Source organism: Ostrea edulis, chromosome 5 (assembly GCF_947568905.1).
Source record: "Ostrea edulis chromosome 5, xbOstEdul1.1, whole genome shotgun sequence".
In the NCBI taxonomy this organism is placed as follows: Eukaryota; Metazoa; Mollusca; class Bivalvia; order Ostreida; family Ostreidae; genus Ostrea; species Ostrea edulis.
Window position 1 is genome coordinate 67,406,795 of NC_079168.1, and position 12,069 is coordinate 67,418,863.

The following is a 12,069-nucleotide window of genomic DNA, read 5'->3' on the forward strand; positions in this document are numbered from 1 at the left end:
TACGACACTCCCCTTCAGTAAAATTGTCTTTAAGATCTCCGGTCGTCGATAGGAGAGGGAGAAAATGGAGTTTGATCATCTCAATATCGAACGGAAGACTTATTCCTTGCTCGCAACGATATTGTGTCTAGTTATTATTTTCTCTGGTACTTTTTTGTCCGGAAGTGTTCTCAGAAAACACAAAAGCGATCGATATGAAACTTTCCAGGATTATAGTATACCGTTTGTACATGTGCAGAACGATAGTCATTTTGTCTGCACGTGCATGCACGCGCTTGCACGTGCACTGCAATTTTGGTACAAAAATGGAAAATCAGAATATTAAAGGGATCGGTATGAAACCTAAATAGGATGATAGTATATCATTCGTACATATGAAAAATGATAGTTATTTTGTCTGCACGCGCGTGCATGCCCATGCACGTGCATTACACAATTTGTACACTAACTTTGGAATCTGTCTAACTTTTTTATTGTTCAATCAAATGGCTTGATATTCATATCATAGGTAGATATTGACCCTTAACCGATTCGCATGGTCAAAATTACCAATTTTCACGCGCATGCACGTGCGCTTCTTTTTGATTAGATAGTACTCAAACGTTTGTAACTATCTTATTTATGAACCAAATGAGTTGATATTCACAGTAAAGGTAGATACTATGTGTATCTATATATTAGTGTAACAAAAAATGCCAAAACACACGGGCATGCGCATGCATCTTTTTTCAAATGTTCAATTTTTAAAGGTCGATAACGTTTTTGTTTTTCATCAAATTCTATTGATATTAGGGGTTTAGCTGTGTCTTGGTACTCCTTACAAATTGTTGTGGTTAAAATTACTGCTCAGTACGTGCATGCACGTGTGCTGAATTCTGATTGGACGATTTTAAAATCGCTATAACTTCCTTATATTTGATGGAAACGTTATGAAATTCATACTGTCGGTATTTGATACAAATGCATGCTTACTCCTCCTAGGCACCTTATCCCACCTCTGGTGTGTCCAGGGGTCCGTGTTTGCCCAACTATCTATTTTGTATTGCTTATAGGAGTTATGAGATTGATCACTGTTCGTTATCTTCACCTTGCATCAACAAAGGTGCGGAATCACACACGTGTGTGCGTGTATGTACGTGCAACGATTTCTTTCATTTCTTGGTACTGAAAAATCAAAGGCTAAAATAAAATGATTTTTTGCCATAGGTTTATAATGACATCACTTTTTAATTGGGGGAGGTTTGGGGAACATATGTAACGGTCCCTGTTACAATTAGAACTAGTTTACTTTGTATCACAATAATGGTAATTTTATTGACATCTTTCCACTTGCTAATATATACATTACTTGCAAGTAAATTATCAATTAAATTTTAATTGAAAACTAAACTCTGCCACGGATTTAATATAGATATTCTTTTCTTTTTCTTGATAGATTTTCTCCCATATATTACAAGAAAGTTGAAGATAACGAACAGTGATCAATCTCATTACTCCTATAAGTAATACAAAGTAGGTAGTTGGGCAAACACGGATCCCTGGACACACCTGAGGTAGGATCAGGTGCCTACAAGATAAGATATCAAATTTTCTTCATTATTTCAGTATTGTTGCATCAGTGGTTTTTGTGGCTTATTTGATATTAAGATATGTTAGAAAAACATGGATTTTTTGGAGATATCTTGTAATTTCCATGAAAGTACAATGTTGTGTTGGTATATGCACTTCTATATGTTTGAGACAAATTAACTTCTAAAATAAACAGTACTTAAGACAAGATATTTTTAAAACAAATACTTTTCAACATATACTCACAGTTTTTCCAAACACCAAGTGTTTGTTTTATTTCCGCCATATGTATTAAAGATACTCATATCTTTTACAAGTTTGTGTTTAATTTACACAAGGAAGTAATAAATAGTGGTTTTGCTTTATAGCATGTATTTTGTTAAACTATATATATTTGAAAATAAAAGCTGTTAGTACTACATTTATATTGATTTTACATTCGTTGAATGCACATGTTACTTCCTTGTGAATGAATTGAATGCAATTAACATTAATATATTTATGTTGCAATATTGCACTAAATCTATAATTGTCATTGTACTTTTAGAATTTTTATGAGTAAAATTACAGTTAAACTCTCCTGTGAAGATTACGTTATCATAACTTTCAGAGTACATTGACATTCACTTTGTCACTGCAAGAAATCAATCAATCAATCATAAATGTTACAAAGAGGGACAACTCTATCTCCATGCTCAACATTGATCACCAAAATTCTACCATCTTCAGATTTATGTTGATTGAATATTTTGAGAAATCTCTTCTTATAAGTACAGAAATACATTTGCTATGCGCTGATGTGGAGAACGCCATGAATATATGATCCATGTCATCTTGAGTTACATATCGATTACCAATGCCATGAAGGGCTGCAATCTTTAGGGCTATGCTCTGCGCTTTGAAGGGCTGCAATCTTTAGCTCTGTGCTTTGAAAGGCTGCAGTCTTTAGGGCTATGCTCAGCGGATATGGCTATCGAGCAGGGAGGGTCTTTATCGTGTCACACCTTTTGTGAAACGGGACCTCGGTTTTTGTGGTCTCATCCGAATAGCCGCCCCATTAGGCCCCTCTTCCGATAAGCAAAGGGTACTGAGAACCTATTTTAACCCGGATCCTTACGGGATTCCAATCGACTGTATCTTGTTTAACGTCCCTCTCGAGAATTTTTCACTCATATTGAGATGTCACCAAGACCGGTGAGGGGCTTCAAATTTAGGACATTTCTGAGGACCCGTGATATTCACACCTGATGTCGAGCGTTTGGCGATGGAACTGTCACTACCTTTTTAACGACTTAGGTCTGTCGTGGGGATTCGAACCCCGACCTTCCGCTTGCGTATCGAACGCTCTACCTCTAGACCACCGCGTCGGTAGGATTCCAATCGACATATGAATGAAAATTACGATTGGTGATAGACAAAACGTCGTCGATATATTTAAATATCAAGTTGAAGGCCACAGCAAGATATTTATTCTTTTCATGGAGGTTTTGAATAAATTCTGCCTCATAAGAATATAAAAACAGGTCAGCTAACAAAGGACCAAACTTCGTGCCTATAGGAACTCCAACAGACTGCTGTCGTGATGAATGGTTGTGCGAAGTGTTGAAGTCATACGTTTTGATGTTGATGATGCAAGACGTTTTGTAATTTCAGAGTTACGAAACGCTCTTTGGAACTTTTTCAGAAACTACATTTGATTTACACTATTTCTGACATATGTCTCATTCATAGCAGTTAATTTTATCGTGAGCAGCAAAGATGGGGCTTGGTAGAACAGGATCCAACAATGTATCTATGATTGGAAGGATTGATTGATTGATGTTTTCCGCCACACTAAAAAAAATTCAGTTATCTGGTGGCGCCCAGTTTATATTGGTGGAAGAGAGAACCCAGATACAATGTACCTGGGAAGAGACCACCTACCTTCCGTAAGTAAACTGGGATACTTTCTCACTTACCGGCGCGAGCGAGATTCGAACCAACGCCGACAGAGGTGAGAGGCCGTGTGATTTTCAGCGCGATGCTCTAACCACTCGGCCACGAGAGGATTTTATGAAGTTGAGTAATACAGTATAAGTATGGTAACTCACATTCATTCATCCCATTGAATGCAAGGTGAAGATAACGAACAGTGATCAATCTCATAACTCCTACAAGCAATACAAAATAGATAGTTGGGCAAATGTAGTATCAAATGTGTTTAAAACTGAAGCATGGCTTTGAAGAATTTCATTTGGTGAAAGGGAAGTTGGGGTGTAAGTAGGATTACCAAAGTGGAATTAATTTCGAGTTCGTTTTAGATACAGTTGTAATAATGGGCCTTACGAACAAAGACAGTGTTGTTAAAAGCTTTGTTAGCTGCAACCAAAACATATTCATCATGTAACCCACCTAAGTTTTTATTACTTCTAGTTTACATAACAGCAATTGATGGTAAGTACTTGTGTTTTGATGCGTTTAATATTCCTTTGATACTTTTTATCCATTCGATTTGATTTGTAATATTTATTCAACTAGCACAGTTTGTGTTTTCACATATTTGTCTACATAAATATACACATCCCCATACATGTACTTACATACAAACCTACACACACATAGACACGTTAATGTGAAAATTGTTTTTAATATAGAAGAAAAAAGAACAGAAAAAAGAAAGAAAAGAAGAAAGGAGAGAAAGTAAAATGAAGGGGAAAATTACATAATGATATAAATGGAGCACATGTTCATTTGGGGGTAGTAAGCATAATTAATATTCTAATAAAATGTTATATACATATGAATCATAACATATCACATATATACTGGTAGTTGTTTTTAAATCCTGTAAGGGCATGGACACGATTTGAGCTGGAAATTTTCAAACTTTATTTTTCCATCTTTAATGTTTACAATGCCTAAGATATTTCTAATGGTCAGCAAAAATTTGAATGTCAGCTGTCGAGGTACATGGGATATACAGAGCTCACAGTTCTTTGTTATGTAAACAAGGCTCCTGTCATGTTTTGTTTACATTGGTTAGATATACCAACAAAAGTTTCGTTTAATTCTGAACACAATTAAATAGTTTCTAGTGTTTGGCACATCTCATTTTCTTTTACACCACCTTCATATTCACAGATTTTTCTTACGAGTCCTTACGGACCTCCGACTCGTAGTCAATCACAAGCATTCGTAAATCACTCGTCGGTATCCGTTAATAACTCGTCACAATTCGTACACACTCGTAAGGATCCGTGAAAGTAGGGGCAAATATTTTGACATGTCAAAAATTTGTTCACGATTGTCCATGGATTTCATTTTCCGTAAATAACCAGTAAATAAATTGTAACAACCCGTAAGTATTGCAAACTGATCACAAGAACACGTAAACTGCTCGTAAGAATCCGTAAAACACTCGTAAAAATATTTTTGACGAATCTTTGCGGTTAGTTTACGATATGTTACGGATAGTTTACGAGTTGTTTATGGATTATTACGAATGCCTAAGTGATATTTACGATTTCATTCACGTCGGGTTATAATCGCTTTACGGATTGTTCAGAGTCATTACGAGCACTTTACGTATAGACACGATTACTTTACGGGTACATACTTAAACTTTACGATTAAGGAAACGTATAAAAGACGCAAAATCTGACAGTTTCTTCCAGTTGTTATTAAGACATCAAAAAAGTTACACATCTTGCATACAATATACATACATGCTGTTACAAGTAATGTCAGTTGTCGAATGATGATACAAAGCCAATTGCGAACACTTTTGAGTCAAAAATGTAAACAATCGTAACTAACTCCTAACTATTCGTAACAGCACGTTATCAACACGTTAAGTGGTCGTGATTTACACGTAAAAGTTAAGCTAAATCGTAAATGTTCGTAATATACTCGTAACAATCCCTACAAAGCTCGTAAAATGTCGTAATTTGCTCGTATTTATCCGTGTTCACTCGGAACAAATCGTAAATGTGTGCCGTAAATGCATCACAAGAACTCGTAATAAACCGTAAATGGCCCGTAGATACTCTTAAAACGTTCTTAAACAGCTCTTTAAAGTGTCTAAATCGTAACAATCCGTGTACTGTTTCGGATTTGTGGAATACGTAAGGATCCGTAATCAAACTCCGTGAGTGTGAAGGTACCATTAAACATGCTATTTTCTATCAAGCAATCTAAATGTAAACAAAAACATGGAACGAGCCTTGTCTACATAACAAAGAATTGTGATTGCTGTATCTCACGTGTAACTCAACAACTGATGTTCAAATTTTGTTTAACCCTTCGAAATATTTTAGTTAAGCATTGTAAACAATAAAAATGGAAAAAAAATAAAATGTCTGTTGACGCATGAATGACCAACAAAAATAATTATAAGATCTTTTCAAATTGGCGGTTGATCATCTAGTCATATTCTGTGGACGTAGACAAAAATATAATCTTTTGTTTATACCATTCTTTCTTTTCAGTGATGTAGAACCAGACGTCGGTCCTAACTTGCGCAAATAAAAACACCACCACTCAGAGAAATACAGAGGCCCAGCGTACTACATTTACCACTCCGCTATATTTACAAGGACAAACATTACAATAGTCACCACCACTCAGATAGATTGATAAACCAAGAGATCTACAGGATTCACAGTGCCACAATAACCATTTCACATGCTTACTCCTCCTAGGCACCTGATCCCACCTCTGGTGTGTCCAGGGGTCCATGTTTGCCCAATCCTTTATTTTGCATTGCTTATAGGAGTTATGAGATTGATCACTGTTCGTTATCTTCACCTTTCAGATACATACACAGACCAAAATATCTACAGTATCACAGTAATCATATAGAAACTAAGAGATTTATAGTGCCAGTCACCACCACATCAATATGAACAGAAACCAAGAAATATATAGAATTAAAATCCATACTACTCATATACACACGGAAATATGTCTAACGTTTTTCATACCGAATGTTAAGGCCGTTCTTGGCACACTGATTTTGACTACGGGTAACTCTGTTTACCTGATCAAGGTATAGGGCTCACCGGTCGAAAGCGGATGCTTACTCATCCTAGGCACCTGATCCCACCTCTGGTGTGTCCAGGGGTCCGTGTTTGCCCAACTATCTATTTTGTATTGCTTATGAGATTTATGACTGTTCGTTATCTTCGCCTTTCATATACAATGTCTTGTGCCTGTAACATATATTACACACTTAAATATTTTATAATTAAGAAAGATAAAGAGTTTAGGCATAGTCTTCATGCACATATACATCTGTTGGAATCCTCATGGGCACGAATTGTGCTCCTTGGCCGACCTGTTTTAAAATTCGTATGAAGCCGAATTTATTCAAAAGCTTCTACTTGAGAAAAAATCTCTTGCCGTGGCCTTCAAGGCGACATTTAGATATATCGACGACTTTTATCTATTAACAATAATAATTTTCATTCATATATGTATGTCGATTCGATATATCCCGGTGAACTCGAAATAAAAGACACCACATAGTCGTCCACTTCTGCTTCATTATTAGATACATTATTGAAAATAGATATTGACGCCAAACTATCAATCTAATTTTATGATAAACGGGATGATTTCGGCTTCTCCATCGTCAATTTCCCATATTGATGTAGAAATATTCCATTATCACCTGCATATTATGTTTTTCTCAAATGATTCGATACGCAAGAGTTTATTCTGCGTAGTATCAGTTTTTAAATCGAGGCAGGCTACTGACAAACAAGTTGATGGTACAGAGGTTTCAACAGTTTTCGTTTAAAGGTACCATTTCGCAAATTATGTGGTCGTTATAACAATTTACAGTACCAACCACACCCAACCTGACACCCAAGCAGTCCCAGAAAGCAGTCCCGGGGACTGCTCTCTCAAAAAGTGGGACTGCTCTAGCAAGCAGTCCCAGCAGTCCCTGGGACTGTTTTCTGGGACTGCTTTGTTCAGCAAAGAGCGAATGAATCATGTGATGTTATGATTGACAAGAAAGTCCCGACCACCGTGTATTCAGAATATACGCAAATCACTTCAGTAGTTTTTTCACCGCTTACTGACACACTTTCACGATAGAACTTGAGAAAATAATGGATGGAAATAGAATAACAAGAATATCTCCCTACATTCGGTGCCCAACAGAACATGGACGTCAATTGATTTTACGTTGTGAAATTGTGGTTATCAGACTTATAAACTCTGCATGTATCTTTTTTCACTCGTATTCATAAACTATCATTTTGTTATAAATTCATAAAAAAGTGTCACAAACGTATTTTGAATATGTGCTGTTTTCATGTATAATGAATTGTTTTTCTCTTTAATTACATTTATCTTCGATTTCGACTACCGTTATTGACGCGCTCCAGTGATAATCGATAATGTTTATTGATAATCTCACTGTGGGCTTAACTCCTCCCACTAGTTATTTTAACCCCGCCTACTGGGACTGCTTTTCGGTTTGTTTACTGGGACTGCTGCGGGACTGCTAAACAGTCCCAGAAAACAGTCCCTGGGACTACTCTGGGACTGCTTTCTGTCACATTGGGTCTGGTTGGTACTGTAATTTACCAATACAACCTACCATTGGGTCAACTGGTGTCTGGCGTGCTTCATACCGAGTTTTAGGACTTCTTCGACACTCTGATTTTGACTACGGATAACTCCTTTCACCTGATCAAGATATATGGCTCACGGTGGGTGTGACCGGCCAACAGGAAATACTTACTCCTCCTTAGCACCTGATCCCACCTCTAGTATATCCAGGAGTCCGTGTTTGCCCAACTCTCTGTTTTGTATTGCTTATAGGGGTTATGAGAGTGATCACTGTTTTTATATTCACCTTTCATTAGATAGATCGAATGTGTACTAACGATGCTATATCATTCCAAAATTCATTAGAATGTACATTACATACTTATCATTATTAGTATATCGTGTGTGTTGTAAGATTAAAAAAGTAGGCAATGGGTATAAACATAAGATGCGTTGATTACAGATATAGAACTATTCATTGTAAATGTTTTTCGTCTGTAAATATCACAGTCTCTGATCATGGTTAAGTTCGGTCCATGTGAGGAATTCAAGTGAATGTCAGCTACGATAATCACAACCTCCTTGTTTTCCATCGCCGATCCTGTCTTACTTGGATATATCTAAGAAAATATTGTATTTGCTTAATAAAATTTGTTTAAAAAATCACACACATTCCAAATGCATCATTGATTTGTCAACTTTCATTATAAGACCAACTTCGCAATAAATCTATCCACATCAAAACTGCTGATATTGATCTTACCTTTCCGTATAATCGCTGTTACTGTGTGTGTCTTCTGACATTCCATCTTCATCTCCGTAAATGACGCCCTCCATCTTCGAAATTCAATGAAACAAACAAAAAGTGTACAGAAAAGAAACGGAAGGATAATGAACTGAAATGGTCCTCATTTTGACAGAACAATAAATCATCATTTGGTAAACTATATCATGTCTATCTCAAAATAAGTATCAGTTTCAATATATGAAGGAAGGTCATAAAGATAATGAAAATTCCTAATTTCCTCATTTTGTACAAAACTTTGGCACATTTGAAGCACATGTTACTTAGGAAACTATAATACACATACCATCGACACTTAAAAATATTCGTCATGTTTATGAACACATGCACAAATTTAATCCAGTTCCTGAACACATACTTGAATTCATCCAGTTCTTCAACATGCCCAAATACCCATCCAGTTTCTCAATGATTCGTTAATGATTACGCATGAAAATTGAGTTCAAGAATTCTTAATTCTTAGACATGTCTATCTAGTTCCTTAACACTTATGAAATTGATCACTATTCGTTATCTCCACCTTTTCACTTACTCATGCTTATCCCCTATCTACACATACCTTTCCAGTTCCTCTCTATCCACTTCCTTAAAACACACACCTGCCTATTAATTTTTTAATACTTTTATATGTCCATTCTGTTCCTAACACTTACCATTTGATCATTCATTTACTTAAGGTAGCTAACTACACTAAAGCTTATACTCTGTATGACGCCATGTCACAAGATGACAATTTAAAGGTCAAGTGTAATAAAAATAGATTTGAAAATAAAGTTTAAAATTCATTAAAACCCGTTTTGAAAAGTTTATTGATGTGTTTATTATTTTTTTAAATCCAGGTAAATACGCAAAATACCTATTCCAAAATCGTTGTTTATAGAAACGAATGAAGGAATTATCGCCCTTTCTTATGACGTCATCTGAGACAATTGTAGTTGTTTACGCCAGTATATCATCGTTTTAATTTCTGTGAGAAATTGCCAGTTTTAGCAACACCGTGGATAGTGACGGTGAAATACCGTAGATACACTTGAGTTTAGGAATTCAACCTTTTATATTTGTACCTGCACCCGTTTCGAAACCATCCGATAGTCTATGTTCGACAAATATCTCATAGGAATCTCAGTTAGAAATTATTTACCGAGCCAGTCCATAGAAAAGTGGGAATGATATTGGAAAAAATGTTCTATCAAAAGATAACCTTTGTATTTTACACAATCTAGGCTAATCAAAATCAGACTTCATAGATACTCGCCGTATACTCTATTGTAGCGATTGTGAGCGTATTTAACTAGATTGACTCTCACGTTTGTATTTTTTAAATGGAATTTACTGGTATGAGATTGATCAGATTCAGATTATAATGTGTTTAGCTAGATATATATTTAATTGAAAAATGCCTTTTTGAAAAAAGAACAACAAAAGACAAAAGAAAACAAAAATTATTGTGCACAACGTTATTTGTAACCCCCCCCCCCCTTTTTAAAAAAGAAAAACATCTACATGTAGATACAATATCATAAAATGTAAATTAGGCCTATTAGTACATGTAATTTCTTCACAACACACGTCAAATGTGAAATTGAAATATTACGGCACAAAGTTAACGAATTGTAGCATTTTGAGGTGTGAAATTTTGCCTTAATGATTCATGATATATTAATTAATGTAGCACTTAAAACCATATTAGGAAAAGGAAAAACTTGTACTTGTTTTCATAATGAACTTGAAGAAAAAGCTTTGGAAATTGGACTGACCTAATAAATAAGGTTTTATCAAAATGGGTTTTTTAAATTGAATTCATTTCCATTTTTACTATATTTTATTTTTTCAAAATATATATGGTGAAGAAATGAAATGATGAGTCCCTTATAAATAGAGTACGAGTACGACAATATTCGAAAGATATTTCATTTAATAAAAGAAATAAAATCAATTTGAACTAGGTAATGGGTGACATTAATTTTTATGTGCAATCGCAAACCCATTGAATACAATGTCGCATTAAAGCATTCAGTGGTGGATGTAGAGAGGGGTGGATTGCATCCCCCCTTAATTTGGGTTGAACTTTTTATATAATTAAAATACATCCCTCCACTTGTTTTGTAGGATGTCCAGTTAATCATCACTTTGCACTTTGTTTAGTCAAACAGGATGATGCGTCGGGGTTGATGGAAACCTGATCCTCGTTAATTAAAGTGTCACTCACTGATCCTCGTGGCTTGTCACAAATCTCAGTGTCTCTTTTCAGTTTCAGTGTCCAAATTCTTCGAAATTTAGGGTCTTTTTGGGAAAAGAAACATACTTAATCCCTGTCCCGATTTGACATTGCAGTTCAAAGCAGCGCATTGTACCATAAATACAGGACTTTTCTATGTAAACACTATAAAACTCTATCAATGCAATCGAAAGTTGTCTCAGATGACGTCATAAGCTACGAGCGATAACTCACGTCACGACACATTTATCGATCGCTTAGGTAAAAGTTTGATAGCGCCGTGTACTTCACGCCAAGTGATTTCTATCAAAATTGCCATGGAAATTAATCCATAAGTCTACGACAGACATTTTTCTGTGTAAAAGTCAAGTTTTAGGAAAATCACCGTACTTGACCTTTAAATGTTTTGTGAAATTATTTGTATTGATCGATTCGTTTGTCAATCATCGTAGCTCATTGGTTAAAGCTTTGGGCTGGTGAACCGTAAATCTCGAATTCAAATCCCCCAAAGTTTTTTGTTCGTAAGTGTTGAAGAGATTTGTTTGAAAATCATGTTTTTGTTCAAATTTGTATATTGTTTGCCTTATTGCATATTTACTTATTGTATATCATCATATCTTTTATAATTAGATCAATTCGTACTGATTTGAGAATCTATTTCTGGGTGTAGTGAGCCACCTTAACACTTTCACAAGTCCACACAGTTCCCGAACTTACATATATCCGTCCAGTTTCCTAATAGTTACATACATTGTATATTCACCCAGTTCCCTAACACTCACTATGTACACACTTACATATGTCCATCCAGTTCCATTAGTGTGGATCCATGTCTATTTCTACCATATGCTTTCTCAGTTTTCAAATTTATGTCCTTCGGTAAATCACACCATATATCGTCCTTCTTGTACTGCCATATAATGCTAATACCAGCACC

The 12,069-nt window shown here is 35.6% G+C and overlaps 2 protein-coding genes across 2 annotated transcripts in view; both read right to left on the reverse strand.

Moving 5' to 3' along the window:
• Window positions 1-8,320, reverse strand: part of LOC130054703 (uncharacterized) — a 33,381-nt gene extending 25,061 nt beyond the window's left edge. The window contains exon 1 of the mRNA XM_056165229.1: window positions 1,816-8,320. The gene's annotated coding sequence lies outside the window, so the exon portion shown is untranslated. The remainder of the gene's footprint in view (window positions 1-1,815) is intronic.
• Window positions 8,321-8,454: 134 nt separating this feature from the next.
• LOC130054997 (uncharacterized) overlaps window positions 8,455-12,069 on the reverse strand; it is a 91,163-nt gene continuing 87,548 nt past the window's right edge. The window contains exons 41-43 of the mRNA XM_056166140.1: window positions 11,930-12,068; window positions 8,873-8,946; window positions 8,455-8,729 (exon numbers count right to left, since the gene is read on the reverse strand). Of these exons, the coding sequence (XP_056022115.1) occupies window positions 8,716-8,729; window positions 8,873-8,946; window positions 11,930-12,068 (227 nt within the window). The 3' untranslated portion in view covers window positions 8,455-8,715. The remainder of the gene's footprint in view (window positions 8,730-8,872; window positions 8,947-11,929; window position 12,069) is intronic.